Here is an 18,020-nt window from a genome sequence, read left to right on the forward strand (position 1 = left end):
TGAAAAAACAATGATGTTTTTTTTTCCACGAAAAAAATAACAAACATTTGTAGGTGAATCATGACCCGGTATAGAAGGAAACAGAAAAAACATTAAAAGACATATTGACACAACTACGAAACTGTGCATACTTGGATTCAAAGTATCACTGACATGTAGTTAAGACAGAATATGATTACTTATCAAATTTGTTTAAAATTTCAGATTTTCTGATGAAAATGTTGAATAACACATTTGCAAATGAAGACTATTGTACAATAGGTAAGTGTTATAATTGAGATTGGTCTACAAAATAATTGAATAATTAGAAATTCCTGTATAATAACAAATAAACTATGGTAGCATTTCACATTAATGAATGTAATGATGTCTGCCTGAACAAGTTAAAAACAAGAATAGGTCATTGATTGTGTTTATCTGAAGAAGTAGTTATCTACTTTGTGAATTAATTATATTGGACTCAGTTACTCGCCTTTTTATAATTATGAGAAAAAAAAGAATAACAAGGTTCAACTTTGTTCATGAAAATTTATATCAAACAGTTATTCCATATTTTGTAGGATCACAACTTGTAAAAACAATATGTTGGACTGGTAAAGAGAAATCGGGAAGTAAGTTATTAACATATACAGTGACTGCCATGAGTAATTGTTGTAATCTACGTCACTTCAGGACAAACATAGATGAAAACTAGAACATGTGTTCATTAGAGATGAATGGTATTTCATTTCTTTATTCTCTAGCTCATTAGATCATTTTCTCATATTTTTTTCATTCTTTATTCTTTATGTTTCAGAACCCTATTACTCTCAAACTTTGTGGGGTTTTTTGTTGGATTTTTTCTCCAATCTATATTTTGCCTTTTATGTTGAACTGCTACCTAATATTCTGTATCTCTATTCAGATCCCCATAGGACACCGTGCATTTTTAGTGAAATTTGAATCAGGATTAAAATTATTTTGTTATAACTTTAGAAAGTTCACTTCACAATAAACATAACTTTGTACCAGCATTAAAATAAACTGTTATCCAAAGATATGACTCGGCTTTTTGTAGTTTTGATTATACAAATGTTAAAATTTAAATATCAAAACTATAACATGTAAGTTAGGCAAATATTCAAAGTCTATGAACCATGATTTTAAGGTACCTGGTTGAACAATCTTCAATGAAATGAGATGTTCCAATGTTAATACAACTGCTTACCAAATACCACTGACTTATCAAAAGTCGTTCCCTTTAAACATATCTTAACAAAAAACCTTAACTTGTTAACTATGTAAAAGTTTCAAATTCAAAGAACCATGATGAGAGGGTAGGGCTTTGAAATCTCCATTGAAATAAGACTGGCAAATGCCAATAAATTTGCATACCAAATATTATTGACTTTACATAAGCCTTTATCTTAAACTTATCTTATCACAAACTAATACATATAAACTGAGCAAATGTTTCAAGGTCAATAGACCATGGCTGAGGGGCCAAATATTCCCCTTGGAAATGAAATGCATGTGCTAATGCATATACAACTGCATACCAAATATCATTGACCTACCACAAGTGGTTCCCAATAAACTAACCATAAAAAATACTTAGAACTTAACTATAAAGGGCATTTACTCCCTAAGGAATCAGTTGACCATTTTGATCATGCTGACTTATTTGTAGGTCTTACTTGGCTGTACATTATTGCTGTTTACAGTTTATCTCTATCTATAATAATATTCAAGATAATCACCAAAAGCTGCAAAATTTTCTTAATATCACAAATTTCAGGGTTGATAGATCTTGACCTGATGAACAATTGTATTCCCTTCCATAATCTCTAAATGGTGTGGTTTCAGAGATATTTGCCAAAAACTGCATTTTACCCTATGTTCTATTCATAGCCATGTCGGCCATCTTGGTTCGCCGGCGGGGTCATTGGACACATTTTTAAACAAGATACCATAATTATGATTGTGGACAAGTTCGGTTAAATTTGTTTAAGTAGTTTCAAAGGAGAAGATTTTTGTAAAAGATTACAAAACTTTACGAAAAGTTGTTAAAAATTGACTATAAAGGGCAATAACTCCTTAAGAGGTCAACTGACCATTTTGGTCATGTTGACCTATTTGAAGGTCACACTTTGCTGAACATTATTGCTTTTTATAGTTTATCTCTATCTATAATAATATTCAAGATAATAACCAAAAACGGCATAATTTCCTTTAACATAATAATTCAGGGGCAGCAACCCAACAATGGGTTTTCTGATTCATCTGAAAATTTTAGGGCATATAGATGTTGACCTGATGAACAATTTTTCTACTGAAAGATTTGCTCTAAATGCTTTGGCTTCAGAGATATATGCCAATATCTACATTTCACCCCTATGTTCTATTTTTAGCCATGGCGGGGATCTTGGTTGGTTGGCAGGGTCACCGGACACATTTTTTTTAAACTAAATATCCCAATAATGATTGTGGCTAAGTTTGGTTAAATTGGCCCAGTTGTTTCAGCGGAGAATATTTTTAGTAAAAATTAACAACGACTGACGACAATGGACGACGGATGCCAAGTGATGAGAAAAGCTCACTTGGCCCTGTGGGCCAGATGAGCTAAAAACGGTATTTCACATCCTTAACTTTACTGTAATATTGTACTAAAAGCGCAGAAATTAGTATGTGTACCGTGTAAAATCATCGAACCTTTTAACAAACTTATTAGTAAAGGTTATCTTACCAAAGTTGTATTTAGATCTTGGAATATTACAGTTTACATTGACCCTAATGTCGATTTTGTCATCCAAACCAAGCCGCATCAAGATAGAAAAGAGTGTGGACCAATAAATGATCAAATATTTATCTTATCTGCCTACAAACAGTTGAAAATGATTCACAAGATGATTTTATGAAGATAAATACCACTAATGGACCTCTTGTCTTCTTTTAAAGGTCTATTTTGGTTAATGTATACCTCTCATTTCCTCAAAGTTTCAACTTTTCAGGCCAATAAATAAAAAAAAAGGGGTAACTTTCACTCAGTTATGATTTATTAGAATGAACAATCCATATAAAAGTTTACTGTCTCCAAGTTTTACGGTAATATTGTACTAAAAGCGCAGAAATTAGTATGTGTACCGTGTAAAATCATCGAACCTTTTAACAAACTTATTAGTAAAGGTTATCTTACCAAAGTTGTATTTAGATCTTGGAAATATTACAGTTTACATTGACACTAATGTCGATTTTGTCTTTGACATATTAAGGTGTAATACCACCATTGATTTTCCCCTGTTAGTCTTTGTTAAATTTGCACTTTTCAAAAGAATGTGCCGAATTTATCTTTTTTTCAAATAAAGACATACTTGGCTTGAGTAAAGTTTTATCCTGTTCAGTTCTATAGAAAAAAATTCACATAACTTTTTATTGCATATAAGAAAATAACCATCATTGGAAGTTAACCAATCAAATTTCTCCCCTTATTTTATCTGTGTACAAGGTTTAGTCACCATGTCACCTCAAGATTACAAAATATTCTAAAGAAATCCAAAATAAAAAATAATGGTGTTTTGAAATACCCAAGACATATATCTATGACATCATTTCCTCAAAATTTCAACTTTTCAGGCCAATAAATAAAAATAATGGGGTAACTTTCACTCATTTATGATTTTATTAGAATGAACAATCCATATAAAAGTTTACTGTCTCCAAGGAGGTTTCAATAAGTCCTTACGTAAAAACTAAATAAACGCCGCGTTCCAGAGAGGGACATAAAAGGCTTTTCTTTTAGTGAATAATTTGTCGTTACAGCATTAAAAATAATTTCATCTACTTATAACTATATATTTACTTAAGTGTTTTATAGGAAAATGTTCTATCATAGCATAATATAAAACATAAGGAGAAAAAGCCCCCCCCCCCTTTCCTCCCAATTAAAAAAAAATACACTTAGTATGGCTTGTTCTGTCAACTGAATATTCATGGTAGAGTCCTATTTCAAGAAAATTCTTTCATAAATGTGTTTTGGAACTAAATCCACTCAGATAATTTCATTTTATGTAATATTTCACTTAAATAGCAACAAACTTTAACACATTAAATTACTCACAAGGTTAAAGGTGCATATACAGCTTCCCATATTAGGTGTAATACCACCATTGATTTTCCCTTATTATTCTTTGTTTAATTTGCACTTTTCAAAAAAATGTGCAGAATTTATCTTTTTTTCAAATAAAGAAATTCATGGTATGAGTAAAGTTTTATCCTGTCCAGTACTATAGAAAAAAATTTCATACAACATTTCATTGCATATAAGAAAATAACCATCATTGGAAGTTTACCAATCAAATTTCTCCCCTTATTTTATCTGTGTACAAGGTTTAGTCACCATGTAACCTCAAGATTACAAAATATTCTATAAAAATTCCAAAATAGAAAATAATGGTGTTTTGAAATACCCAAGACATATGTTTATGAAACAGAAATGTTTTACTGCCATATAATGTAGGATTAATTACCTACAACTGTCAAATTCAAGGGAATATTTTTTCTACCTACTTTCGTATACAACCGGATGTGACGTACCATTTTTGTTGGTATTACACCTTAAAACATAACTAGATTAGTCTTCTTTTCAAACAGGATGTATAAAGACACACCCACGTTCATTTGTATCTAAGAAGAGGTTAACTCCTTCCTACCTGTCCTACTGCTTGTCGATACTTTTATTTTGGCATTGCACAAGTCATGTCTTACCTAACAGCAAAATTATATTCATTTACCTGTGTATAAAATTATTGTAAATGGCGAAATTTTGTATAAGGTTTTGTTGATTTTCTGAATTTGTTTAATATTTGTCAGCGGTATAATACTGTTACTTTAATTATTCATCCCTTATTTTATTTTTTTATTTTGTATTTACATTGTATCATAGATCAAATTTATTCGTTCAGTGTCGTGACTTATGTTAATATGTCTTTTAATTAAGTTTATCCAATTCAATTGATCAATATGTTATAGTGTGTCTTTCTATGTTGTGATGTTACACTATTGTTTCAAATAAGGATGAAGATTTGGTAACATTAACACGTTTACACCCGCTGCATTTGTTTGCACCTGTCAGGAATCTGATGTTCAGTAGTTGTCGTTTGTTGATGTGGTTCATTAGTGTTTGTCGTATTGTTTTTATACGACCGCAAATTTTGAAAAAATTTTCGTCGTATATTGCTATCACGTTGGCGTCGGCGTCGTCGTCGTCGTCGTCGTCCGGCGTCCGAATACTTTTAGTTTTCGCACTCTAACTTTAGTAAAAGTGAATGGAAATCTATGAAATTTTAACACAAGGTTTATGACCACAAAAGGAAGGTTGGTATTGATTTTGGGAGTTTTGGTCCCAACATTTTAGGAATTAGGGGCCAAAAAGGGCCCAAATAAGCATTTTCTTGGTTTTCGCACTATAACTTTAGTTTAAGTTAATAGAAATCTATGAAATTTTGACACAAGGTTTATGACCACAAAAGAACGGTTGGGATTGATTTTGGGAGTTTTGGTCTCAACAGTTTAGGAATTAGGGGCCAAAAAAGGGCCCAAATAAGCATTATTCTTGGTTTTCGCACAATAACATTAGTTTAAGTAAATAGAAATCAATGAAATTTAAACACAATGTTAATGACTACAAAAGGAAGGTTGGTATTGATTTTGGGAGTTTAGGTCCCAACAGTTTAGGAATTAGGGGCCAAAAAGGGACCCAAATAAGCATTTTTCTTGGTTTTCGCACCATAACGTTAGTATAAGTAAATAGAAATCTATGAAATTTAAACACAAGGTTTATGACCATAAAAGAAAGGTTGGGTTTGATTTTGGGAGTTTTGGTCCCAACATAATAAGGGGCCCAAAGGGTCCAAAATTAAACTTTTGTTTGATTTCATCAAAATTGAATAATTGGGGTTCTTTGATATGCTGAATCTAACTGTCATGACTGTGTATGTAGATTCTTAACTTTTGGTCCCGTTTTCAAATTGGTCTACATTAAGGTCCAAAGGGTCCAAAATTAAACTTAGTTTGATTTTGACAAAAAATGAATCAGTTAGGTTCTTTGATATGCTGAATCTAAAAATGTACTTAGATTCTTGATTATTGGCCCAGTTTTCAAGTTGGTCCAAATCGGGGTCCAAAATTAAACTTTGTTTGATTTCATCAAAAATTGAATAAATGGGGTTCTTTGATATACCAAATCTAACTGTGTATGTAGTTCTTCATTTTTGGTCCTGTTTTCAAATTGGTCTACACTAAAGTTCAAAGGGTCCAAAATTAAACTTAGTCTGATTTTAACAAAAATTGAAATCATATTGAAGTTCTTTGATATGCTGAATTCAAAAATGTACTTAGATTTTTTATTATGGGCCCAGTTTTCAAGTTGGTCCAAATCAGGATCTAAAATTATTATATTAAGTATTGTGCAATAGCAAGTCTTTTCAATTGCAAAGTATTGCGAAATGGCAAGAAATATCTAATTGCACAATATTGTGAAATATCAAAAAAAAAATTAATTAGAGTTATCTTTCTTTGTCCAGAATAGTAAGCAAGAAATATCTAATTGCAAAATATTGTGCAATAGCAAGATTTTTTTTTAATTGGAGTTATCTTTCTTTGTCCAGAATCAACTTAAATCTTTGTTATATACAATATACAATGTATATTCACTTTTTACTACCAACTGATAAATTAAAATAATCTTTACCATTCAGTGATAACAAGCAGTTTTTTTACATCTTAATATTTTATGATGTATTTAAATGAGTAGTTATTGTTGCAAACTCCATTAGAAATTTTAATTGAGATTAGTTTTGGAATAAGGGAAAGGGGGATGTGATTAAAAAAATTGGGTTCAATTTTTCTCATTTGAAATTTCATAAATAAAAAAGAAAATTTCTTCAAACATTTTTTTGAGAGGATTAATATTCAACAGCATAGTGAATTGCTCTAAGAGAAACAAAAATTTTAAGTTCATTAGAACACATTCATTCTGTGTCAGAAACCTATGCTGTGTCAACTATTTAATCACAATCCAAATTTAGAGCTGAATCCAGCTTGAATGTTGTGTCCATACTTGCCCTAACCGTTCAGGGTTCAACCTCTGCGGTCGTATAAAGCTACGCCCTGCGGAGCATCTGGTTTTAAGATTAGACCGTTGGTTTCCCCGTTTGAATGGTTTTACACTATGTATTTTTGGGGCCTTTTAAAGCTTACTGGTCAGTGTGAGCCTAGGCTTCGTATTGAAATCACATAAAAACGGAATCAATAATAATAATAATAATAATAATAATAATAATAATAATAATAATAATAATAATAATAATAATAATAATAATAATAATAATAATTGCTAACAAATCATACAATTGAAAGAAATCACATAGAAATCAGTTTTAGGGAGTTTGGCGAATTCTGATTTATTTATAATTTCTTTGATAAATTGCAAGTAACATGAGCAAATGGTACAAACAAAATGCAGAAACACGATTTGAAAGAGATTGAACTCGATTTGAAAGCAATTTTTTCATTTATTTTTCTGTTTGGGTAGCTGATAATAAATTACGGAAGCCCTGGAGTGCCATGCAAAAAAAAAAATTCAACTTGTGCGCACAAGTTACCAACTTGCGCGCACAAGTTACTAACTTGCGCGCACAAGTTACTATCTTGTGCGCACAAGTTACACAACTTGTGCGCACGAGTTATACAACTTGTGCGCACGAGTTATACAACTTGTGCGCACGAGTTATACAACTTGTGCGCACGAGTTGTACAACTTGTGCGCACAAGTTACACGTGATCTTATAGACATGCGCTGTTTTGTTAAAGAGACTACTTTATGGAACGCCGTAGCTGCCGAATACAAACATATGTTTATATAAATGAATGCACATACTTTTCAATATCTGCATATGTTTTTTTCTATGTATACACATACTTTTCATATATATGAACATAGTTTACTTTATATGCAGTTACTTTTTATATATATATGCACATACTTTTCCTACATATGCACATCGTTTATCTTATATGCACATACTTTTCCTACATATGCACATAGTTATCCTCATATGCATATACTTTTTTTTTCTATATATGCACAGACTTATTCTACATATGAATGTACAAATGTAGTTCTGCATGTGAATACATTTCTCAGTATATATGAACATAGTTTTTCAACGTGAGAATTACAATTCATATTATGCTTTTCTGTTGTTTTTTTCAAACTGAACTAATGGTTCCAAAATCATAAAAAGAATGTTTATTAAGAATTTCTAAATGATGTATGTTGTTCAATTAAGCAACTGTTGGAATCATTTTTAGATGAATGCAATACTATTTTGGTATGTATGATGGTATGGCGCTGTTGTCTTCATCTATAGTCACTTGGTTTTCATGTCAAAACGTTGAAGGAGTCGATTTGTTTGTATTAAATTTTAACACAAGGATTATTACCACTAACGGGTCAAAAGTTGTAAAAATGCATTCTTATAAAACTTAATTTAAATTGCCATTTTCTTTACCAATTTTAATGTGTTTTCATAGTATTCAGTATAGTCTAAGATCTCAAAGTGTGAATTGTTTTCTATTATTATGATGTTATAGAAAGGACCAAAGACGGGTTAAATTGTTTATGCCATGCCGATAGGCGTATGGGGGCATTATACATGTATTACCCTTGATCTTCCGTTTTACCGTCTGTCCTTCCATCTTTCCACTTTATTTTGCTGCACTCTAATTTAACTTTGCCTCTTCTTAATTTGATAAAGCTCATACACAAAGGTAAAAAACTATAAAACGCAAAAAGTCACCTGCTGTACTACAGTTCTGCTCCTTTATAAATAGGAACATTTCATTTCTTTTTGTTTGTTTTTGCACTCTCACCTTAATCCCCAAATACTGAAAATATATACGCAAAACAAGAAATGCAGAGTAAATCAGACAAATCATAATTTAGAACTGCAGCACGTCATTTCATATTTGATATTCACACCTTTTTAAAGCTTTTCAATACGTATACATTTTATTTTTACGGCGTCGGCGTTGGCTTCGCAATGTATTAGTTTGTGATTAGGTCTAGTATGTTTTATGCAGTTGTATAAGTATTGGAACATCTCATTTTCATAGATAATATTTGGCCTTGTCCCCTCAGTAATTGTCTATTGACTTTGAAAATTTATTGGCATTTGCAAGTCATATTTCTATGGAGGTTATAAAGCCCACCCCCTCATCATGGTTCATTGACATTGAAACTTTTACATAGTTTACAAGTTTATGTTTGTTTAAAGGGAATGACTTATGATAAGTTCATGGTATTTTGTATGTAGTTGTATATTGGCACATTTCCATGGATATTGTTCAGCCATGTACTTTCAGTCGTGGTTCATCAACTTTGAATATTTCCATAACTTAAATGTTAAAGTATTGCTATTTTGGTTTCAACATTTGCATTTTCAAAATTACAAAAAGGCGTTACATCACCATTTCTGTGAAAACAGTTTATTTTTTTAATATTTTAACGAAGTTATATATATATAATTACTTTCGTATACAAAGAGAAAAAATCAAGAGAGATACATTACTCCAACCCGACCCCCAATTTTCAAAAGCTTACAACTTGACAATGAATACATGATTCTATCAATATTAATGTCTCTTTAAGATATAATATAAAACTACTTATCAAATTGATAAAAAGGCCCAAGGGCCCAGCTTGATATTACTGCAAATGTAAAACTCTGGATAGTTCGAGCAAGTATGGCCCCTTTAAATACGTTGACATATCTACATTTGGATTGTGATTAACATTTTGATAATAGGCATCTTGTTAAAGACATCAAGAAATTCAGTGGGCCATTCTTATACCCTCTTTATAGAAAAAAATTTAACATTGACCAAAGAATTATGAATCATGAAAATGTGCCACATATAGTTGACCTACTGCGTTATTACATCTGAGAAACGTACATAATAACTTAATTTTAACATTGATCACTCATAAAAAGGGAGAAATTCACAGGACAAAAAAACTATAATTTTGTTCAACCAGTCGCCACATACCATTTATAATAAGTCAAGACCAAAGAACATATGACAGACGGAAACTTCGAAACATAAGGCTATTACAAACAAAGTATGAAGCATCCAGATATTCTATCTTAATACCGAATATAAAGCTCTATAGAAATAGTTTTCGCCATTGCTGGACAGTAATACCTTTGTCTTACTCTATGACATTTTACATTCACTGTTTATAGATTATTCCCACACCGACAAAGTGCGTTCGGCTCTTACTAATGTTTTTCTAATAAAACATAAAACCTGTATAAAAAAAAAAGTCTGAAAACACGAATACCCCCGCTTAAAATTTTCAATTTTCCAAGTTATAAAGGGGCATAATTGTCCAAAAAATTACTGCCCAAATTCTAACTCGGCTTAACTTTGTGTGATTATTAACATTGTGTGTGGATTTCAATAATTTTGGATAAGGCAAATTAACGACAGAGTGCGGAAACCAAACTAAATGCATTAATATAACTTGTGATCCGTTTTCACTGAATTGTTGGGACAAACACCACTGAATTCAACACGCCATTAGTGATAATAATCCTTGTGTTAAAATGTAATACAAACGACTCATACAAAATACAAAGTTATGGCATTAAAGCAAGTGACTATAGATGAAGACAACAGCGCCATACCATAATACATACCAAAATAGTATTGCATTCATATGAAAATGATTTCAAAAGTTGCTTAATTGAACAACATACATCATTTAGAAATTCTTAATAAACATTCTTTTTATGATATTGGAACCCTTAGTTCAGTTTGAAAAAAACAACAGAAAAGCATAATATGAATTGTAATTCTCACGTTGAAAAACTATGTTCATATATACTGAGAAAAGTATTCACATGCAGAACTACATTTGTACATTCATATATAGATAAAGGCAGATGTGGTGTGAGTGCCAATGAGACAACTCTCCATCCAAATAACAATTTAAAAAAGTAAACCATTATAGGTTAAAGTACGGCCTTCAACACGGAGCCTTGGCTCACACCGAACAACAAGCTATAAAGGGCCCCAAAATTACTAGTATAAAACCATTCAAACGGGAAAACCAACGGTCATTCATATGTAGAATAAGTCTGTGCATACATAGAAAAAAAAGTATATGCATATGAGGATAACTATGTGCATATGTAGGAAAAGTATGTGCATATAAGGTAAACGATGTGCATATGTAGGAAAAGTATGTGCATATATTTATAAAAAGTAAGTGCATATAAAGTAAACTATGTTCATATATATGAAAAGTATGTGTATACACAGAAAAAAACATGTGCAGATATTGAAAGTATGTGCATTCATTTATATAAACATATGTTTGTATTCGGCAGCTATGGCGTTCCATAAAGAAGTCTCTTTAGCAAAACAGCGCATATCTATAAGATCACGTGTAACTTGTACGCACAAGTTGTACAACTCGTGCGCACAAGTTAATAACTCGTGCGCACAAGTTGTATAACTCGTGCGCACAAGTTGTGTAACTTGTGCGCACAAGATAGTAACTTGTGCGCGCAAGTTAGTAACTTGTGCGCACAAGTTGAAATTTTTTTTTGCATGGCTCCAGGGCTTCCGTAATAAATACACCAAGAATTATTATATTTTTTATTTATTTTTGCTTAGAAAAGTAAAACAATAATATCATGACTTTAATCAATTTGATATCATGAATATTACTTTTTTTTACATTTCTATTGTCATGAAAGCTCAGTCATTTGAGTTGTGTTCCTTTACTTAATTTTTATGAAAAAAAGTTATTAATTGTCGTTAAACTGCATGTCCTAGAATGGAATTTATATGGAAATATAATTAACCATAACAGGTTGGCGGGGTTCAGAGAAAAGAGGGGAAACACCATACTATGTTCGTCAACAATTAACCGGACTACTAACACAAAGGTTCCTGGTTCGATTCCCGTTCCGGGATGAAAATTTCAGGGCCTGAATTTTCGGCTCTTCCTTTGCACCATTTGCGAGTATGGTCTAGAGGAAACGATGATAGTCCGTCGGAAGGGGACGATAAATGGCTGACCAGTTTTAAGAGAGAGCCATAACTCTTGCACGTTAAAGACACCCTTGTAGATTTCGAAAAAGAGCAGAATAATGCCGCTACAAGGCAGCACTCGCACCCGCAAAGTGGAAAGGGGTTAACATAAGTTGCAAAACTTGTTTCTCAATCCACTATCAAATAAATATGTTTAAAATAAACAGTTAACCTGTTTAATGCCATAAGTTTTCAGTTCTAATCTTTGAATATTTTGATCTTAGTATTTGTTGATCAAACATGTGATTACAATATCTTTTTGGGGAAAGACGGCTTCAAGCCGTCAATTCCCTAATGGGGTTGGCCAGAGTATCATTCCCTCACGTCAATCATTTTGTTTTGATAGTTTGGAAACCCCCTCAAAATGTCATACTGAAATTGATGACAAGGAGAACAGATTGACTTTAAATACATTTTTTACACATTTCCCTTCTGTTTCTCTTGAAATTATCGTATATTGAGCTTTCCCTTACACTATATACGTTTCTTTTACAGTCCGGAAAAATCAGTATTACGAAATATTCTAAATATATCTAACCTAGTGACGTCATTGTTGGAATGCCACACTACACAGGGATATCCTTTATTTATTATAAAAATCATTCACAGTATTTGTATACTAATTTAAAATCCGTATTTGTTAAATATAAACCTTATGATGTTTGCTGTAGTGTAGATGATTCACACACCAACATGCAATGCTTTAATCTGAGGCTATAATCAGATAATATGTAGGTCAACTTTCGCGGTAAACAATGTCAATGGGGATACATGAGATTGGGGAGAGAAACGGCAGTTTTCGTTGTTTTTGTAAAGTTCTGTTTTTAGAATCTTCCTCTAATTTAGGAGCACCTCAATTGATGAGTAATTTTACACTAAAATCAAAGTAAATGTTTCTGAACATTTAAAATGTGACATTTAGTATATGATAAGTAGTCTTCTATATATACATATAAAAAAAAAATGTGTACCAACATAATTATTGAAATGGTTAAAAGAAAAAGAAAAAAAAATGTTGCTTTTTGTAGTTTATACCTATTGAGATTGGGGAGAGCAACTGCAGTTTTCATTCTTTCTGTAAAGTTATGTTTTTAGAATCTTTCTCCAATTAAGGAGCACCTCAATTGATGAGTAATTACCCACTAAAATGAAAGTTAATGTATATGAACACTAAAAATGTCACATTAAGTATATATATGATAATTAGTCATCAATTAAAACATAATTTTGCGTACCAACATAATTATTGTAGTGGTCAGTTTTTTTTTTTTTTTTTAATTTTAAATTTTGCTTTTTGTAGTTTCATGAATTTTACAGATATATCAAAATGTGGGATCTGGAAACAAAACTTCACACAGCTTATATCAATCATATTTGATTTTATAAGAACATGTATCCCTGTGATGAGAGTTGTAACTGGGAACTTTATCAATTGAAAATTAAAATCTTGGTTTCAACAACAAAAATGCGACATTTTAATGGCACAAGAAACTCACTTGTCAAAAGATATGATAAAGCAAATTAACGATGAATTCCACGGCAAACATCTTCATAGCCTAGGCACAACAAATTCAAGGGGAGTGTCTTACTTCATTAATAAATCACTTGACTTTAAATTAATTAATGAATTTTGTGATAGAGAAGGGAGAATTATTATAATCAATATAGAAATTCAAGATAAGATTTTCACCTTAGTAAACTTGTATGCACCTAATGAAGTTCGTGCAAGAAAACAATTTTATAAAAAGTAAGTAAATTAATTGAAGAACACACTCTTGGTGCTCTAATAGTAGGGGGAGATATGAATGATCTACTCTCAACTATAGATACAAAGAATAATAAACTACATAAAAAATTTAAAAAGCCAGTCAATGGTTTAAAACAATTAATTAAAACACATAAATTGATAGACATTTGGAGACAATTAAATAAAGATAAAAAACAATACACATGGAAAAGGAAAAATTCTACAAATGAGGCTAGTAGAATAGACTTTTTTATAATATGCACACAAGCACGCATAAACACTGTATCTGCTGATATCAGGCCTGTACAAATTTCATTCACAGATCGCCTGGCTATTTCAATTAAATTAGACATTTATGCAAACAATCGGGGTAAAGGATATTTTAAAATGAATAATAGTATATTGACTGATACTCAGTATAATAAACTAATAAATAAGTTAATTGAAAAGTATGAGGAAAATTTTAATCTTACAAATGTCCTAAATCAGTGGGACCTGCTAAAAACTGACATAAGAGAGTCTACTATCCAATACTGTAAATCAAAAGCCAAAGAAAGGAAAAATAATATTTTAATAATGGAAAACAAACTAAATCTTTTAAATGAAAGAGTAGACAAATTACCTGAAAGGAAAAATAATGAACTTTTTAATCAAATAAAAAATTTAGAAAAAGATTTAGAAGAGATTTACTCTTTTAAAGCCAAAGGAGCCCAAGTTAGATCAAGAATAAAATGGGTAGAGGAAGGGGAAAAAAATACTAAGTACTTTTTATCCCTAGAAAAGAATAAACAGGCTAAAAAATCTATTAATAAATTAATGACCAAAACCAGTGAGGTTACTGTTGATCAAAGTGAAATATTAGATGTAAGTAAAGAGTATTATAAATCTCTGTACAAAAGTACATGTCCCGAAACTGAAATTCTAAAGACATACATAGAAAAGACACCCATTGATCATTCTTTAAATCCTTATGAAAGCAAACAAGTGGATGGTAAATTAACCTTAGAAGAGCTAACATCTTCTATTTATAATATGAAAATAAATAAGACTCCAGGCAAAGATGGCTTAACAGTTGAGTTTTATCAACAATTTTGGCCAAATTTAAAGCATATTGTATTGAATGTTTCTAACACATGTTATGTTAATGAAACTTTATCTGAGACCCAAAAGATTGGGATAATATCATTGATTTTCAAAAAAAATGACCCTTTGTCCTTAGATAATTACCGTCCAATTACTTTGTTGAATACTGATGTAAAACTTATTACATATACCTTAGCACAAAGACTAAAAAAAATCTTACCCCTAATTATACATAGAGATCAAAATGGTTACGTTAAAAATCGATATATAGGATTCAACGTACGCCAAATTCAAGATATTATAGATTATGCTGAAAACTTTAATATTGATGGAGCTATACTATTTATTGATTTTTCTAAAGCATTCGATTCACTTGAATGGGACTTCATGTTGGAAATATTAAAAAAAATTGAATTTAACAAGTCTTTTCAAAAGTGGGTCAAAACACTTTATTGTGATATAAAAGGATGTATTTTAAATAACGGGTGGATTTCTGAAACCTTCGGGATTCAACGGAGAATTCGACAAGGATGCCCTTTAAGCGCGTTACTGTTTGTTTTATCTGTTGAAATACTGGCTTGTAGAATAAGAGATAATAATGATCTGAAAGGGATACAAATAAAAATTGATAAAAAAACTCATAGGCTAAAAATCTCACAGCTAGCAGATGATACAACTCTCTTTTTAAGATCTAAAAATGAAATAAAACATGCACTTAATTTAATAGAAACTTTTGGATCTTTTTCAGGACTTAAACTCAATAGAAACAAAACAGAAGGTATATGGTTAGGCAAACTAAAACACTGCAAACTCAAATTTGAAAGTATAAATTGGAAAGATAAGGTGAAAAGTCTTGGCATTTATTTTGGCCTTAACAAAAAAGAATGTGAAGATGGACAGTTTGAAAAATCAGAAAGGATACTAAATGATTGGAAGAAAAGAAAACTGAGTATGATAGGAAAAATAACTATAATTAAAACACTAGTTATTCCCAATATAACATATGTTGCTTCATTGATAAATCTAAGCAGTGAAATTATAAGTCAATTTAAAAAAATCTTATTTAATTTTTTATGGGAGGGTGGTAGCGAGAAAGTTAAACGCTCAGTGTTAAGAAAAGATTATATTGAAGGGGGATTAAAAATGACAGATATTGATGCATACATTGAAGCTATTAAAATAAATTGGGTTAAAAGATTAACTGATAAAACTTGCGCTAACTGGAAAATCATACCTTCTTTTTATCTTAGAGAGTTTGGGGAAAATAATTTAATATTTAAAATGAATCTTAATTCTCATAAGTCACTAGAAAACCTTAAAAACTTACCTACATTTTACTATGAAATTTTGAAATGCTGGATTAAAAATGGAGGAGGGAAGACAAAAGTACCTGATAATTATAGGGAAATAAGAAAGCAAGTTATTTGGGGAAACCAATATATAAAAACATGTGGCAAAAGTTTATATTATAGTCATTGGGTAAAGGAAAACCTAATTTTTGTTAATGATGTAATTGATGATAAAGGAGAAATTTCTCATAAAATACTAGATAAACTTAAAAAGAAACAAAATTGGATCGCTGAATTAATTTCTCTTCGAAAAGCTTTACCCAAAATTTGGATCCAAAAATAAAAGAGCAATATATCAAAACATAATAAAATCAACATAACACAAGACATTAAAATGTTTTGTAATGGATTGTATTACAATTTAGATAAAATTAAGTTTAAAGAAATTTATAATATTATAATCAGGTCAAATAAAGAGCTCCCAGTAGGTTTTTGCTCATGGAAAAAACAACTTTCAGGCGAAAATGTCATATATTTCATTAAGAAAAATCTATCTTTTACCTTTCTTTTTTTAAAAGATAATAGATTAAAAATGTTTAGATGGAAACTACTGCATAATATTTTAGCTATTAACCATAATCTGTATCGCTGGAAGGTAATTAATAGTGAAAACTGTGAGCTATGTTTCAAATCTGATAGCTATAATCATTTTTTCTTTGAATGCACATGGGTAAAAAATTATTGGAAATTATTACACCAAATATTTATGGATCTTAATATTGGTCAACATGTTTTTTGTCTGAAAAATCTTGTAACAGGGTACAAAATTGAAGATGTGGAATATTATGTACTTAATCATATTATAACAATTGTTTGCTTTGTGATTTATAAATGCTTTTATTTATCAGAAAAGAGAACCAAATATGATGTCAGTCCTAAAAAACGAAATTGATACACAAATTTTATATCATCCGGAAAATTCCTTTTTGAGAAAACTTCAAAGAAATATTTTAGAAATTTGATTCTCTGTCTGTATTGTTTACATTTGATTGATCTAGATTTTTGAGAATCACAAAAATTTCATAGAAATAAAAAGAAGAAAAATTTCTAAACAAAATTGCTCTTTAATTTTTTGTTTGAATATCAGATATATTATATTATTCAATGTTGAGTGTATTTGAATGCTAAGATACTATCTAAAAAACAATCATAATTCGATTATACTGACCTCTTGGTCGATCTGATCGAAACCATGCTCTCTCACTGTGGATTAATCAGAAACTAAAAGCTAAACAAAAAACGGTCAAAGTTCCGTTTTCTTTTTCATTGTTAAGTAAAGTAATGCACACATGTTGTAGACAGCTATTACTCTGTAAATTGTAACTAACACGCAATACTATGTAGAATTATAAAAAGTTTGCCAATGAAATCCCCTGGTTTTATTGGTAATTAACCATACAGGGCAGAACCTTAGTGCCATTGTTGTAACATTAAGGGGATTTGTTAACAACTATTATAGTGAAATAAAGTATCTGAAGTTGAAAAAAAAAAAAAAAAAAAATTAAAACAGAATAGATTTTTCAGTCCTCACTTTCTTGAGAATACTGTCACAAAAAATTGAGAATGGTCTTAGCCTGCCGTTCAGTTGTACATAATTAAAATTCTAAAATATATTGTAGTAGCTGTTAAATTCAATTGAATTTTAGATAATTAACTCCCAACTTTAATGAAATCTTTTGATTTAGAAGGTGTAGATCTCA

The 18,020-nt window shown here is 30.6% G+C and overlaps 1 protein-coding gene across 2 annotated transcripts in view; it reads left to right on the forward strand.

The window, feature by feature from the left end:
• The window catches only part of LOC139513047 (uncharacterized), a 45,278-nt gene that overhangs the window by 22,644 nt on the left and 4,614 nt on the right, over positions 1–18,020 (forward strand). For both annotated transcript variants that reach the window (XM_071301158.1, XM_071301157.1), the window contains 2 exons: positions 205–261; positions 561–611. In XM_071301158.1, the coding sequence (XP_071157259.1) occupies positions 205–261; positions 561–611 (108 nt within the window). The remainder of the gene's footprint in view (positions 1–204; positions 262–560; positions 612–18,020) is intronic.

This window comes from Mytilus edulis, chromosome 2 (assembly GCF_963676685.1).
Source record: "Mytilus edulis chromosome 2, xbMytEdul2.2, whole genome shotgun sequence".
NCBI lineage: Eukaryota > Metazoa > Mollusca > Bivalvia > Mytilida > Mytilidae > Mytilus > Mytilus edulis.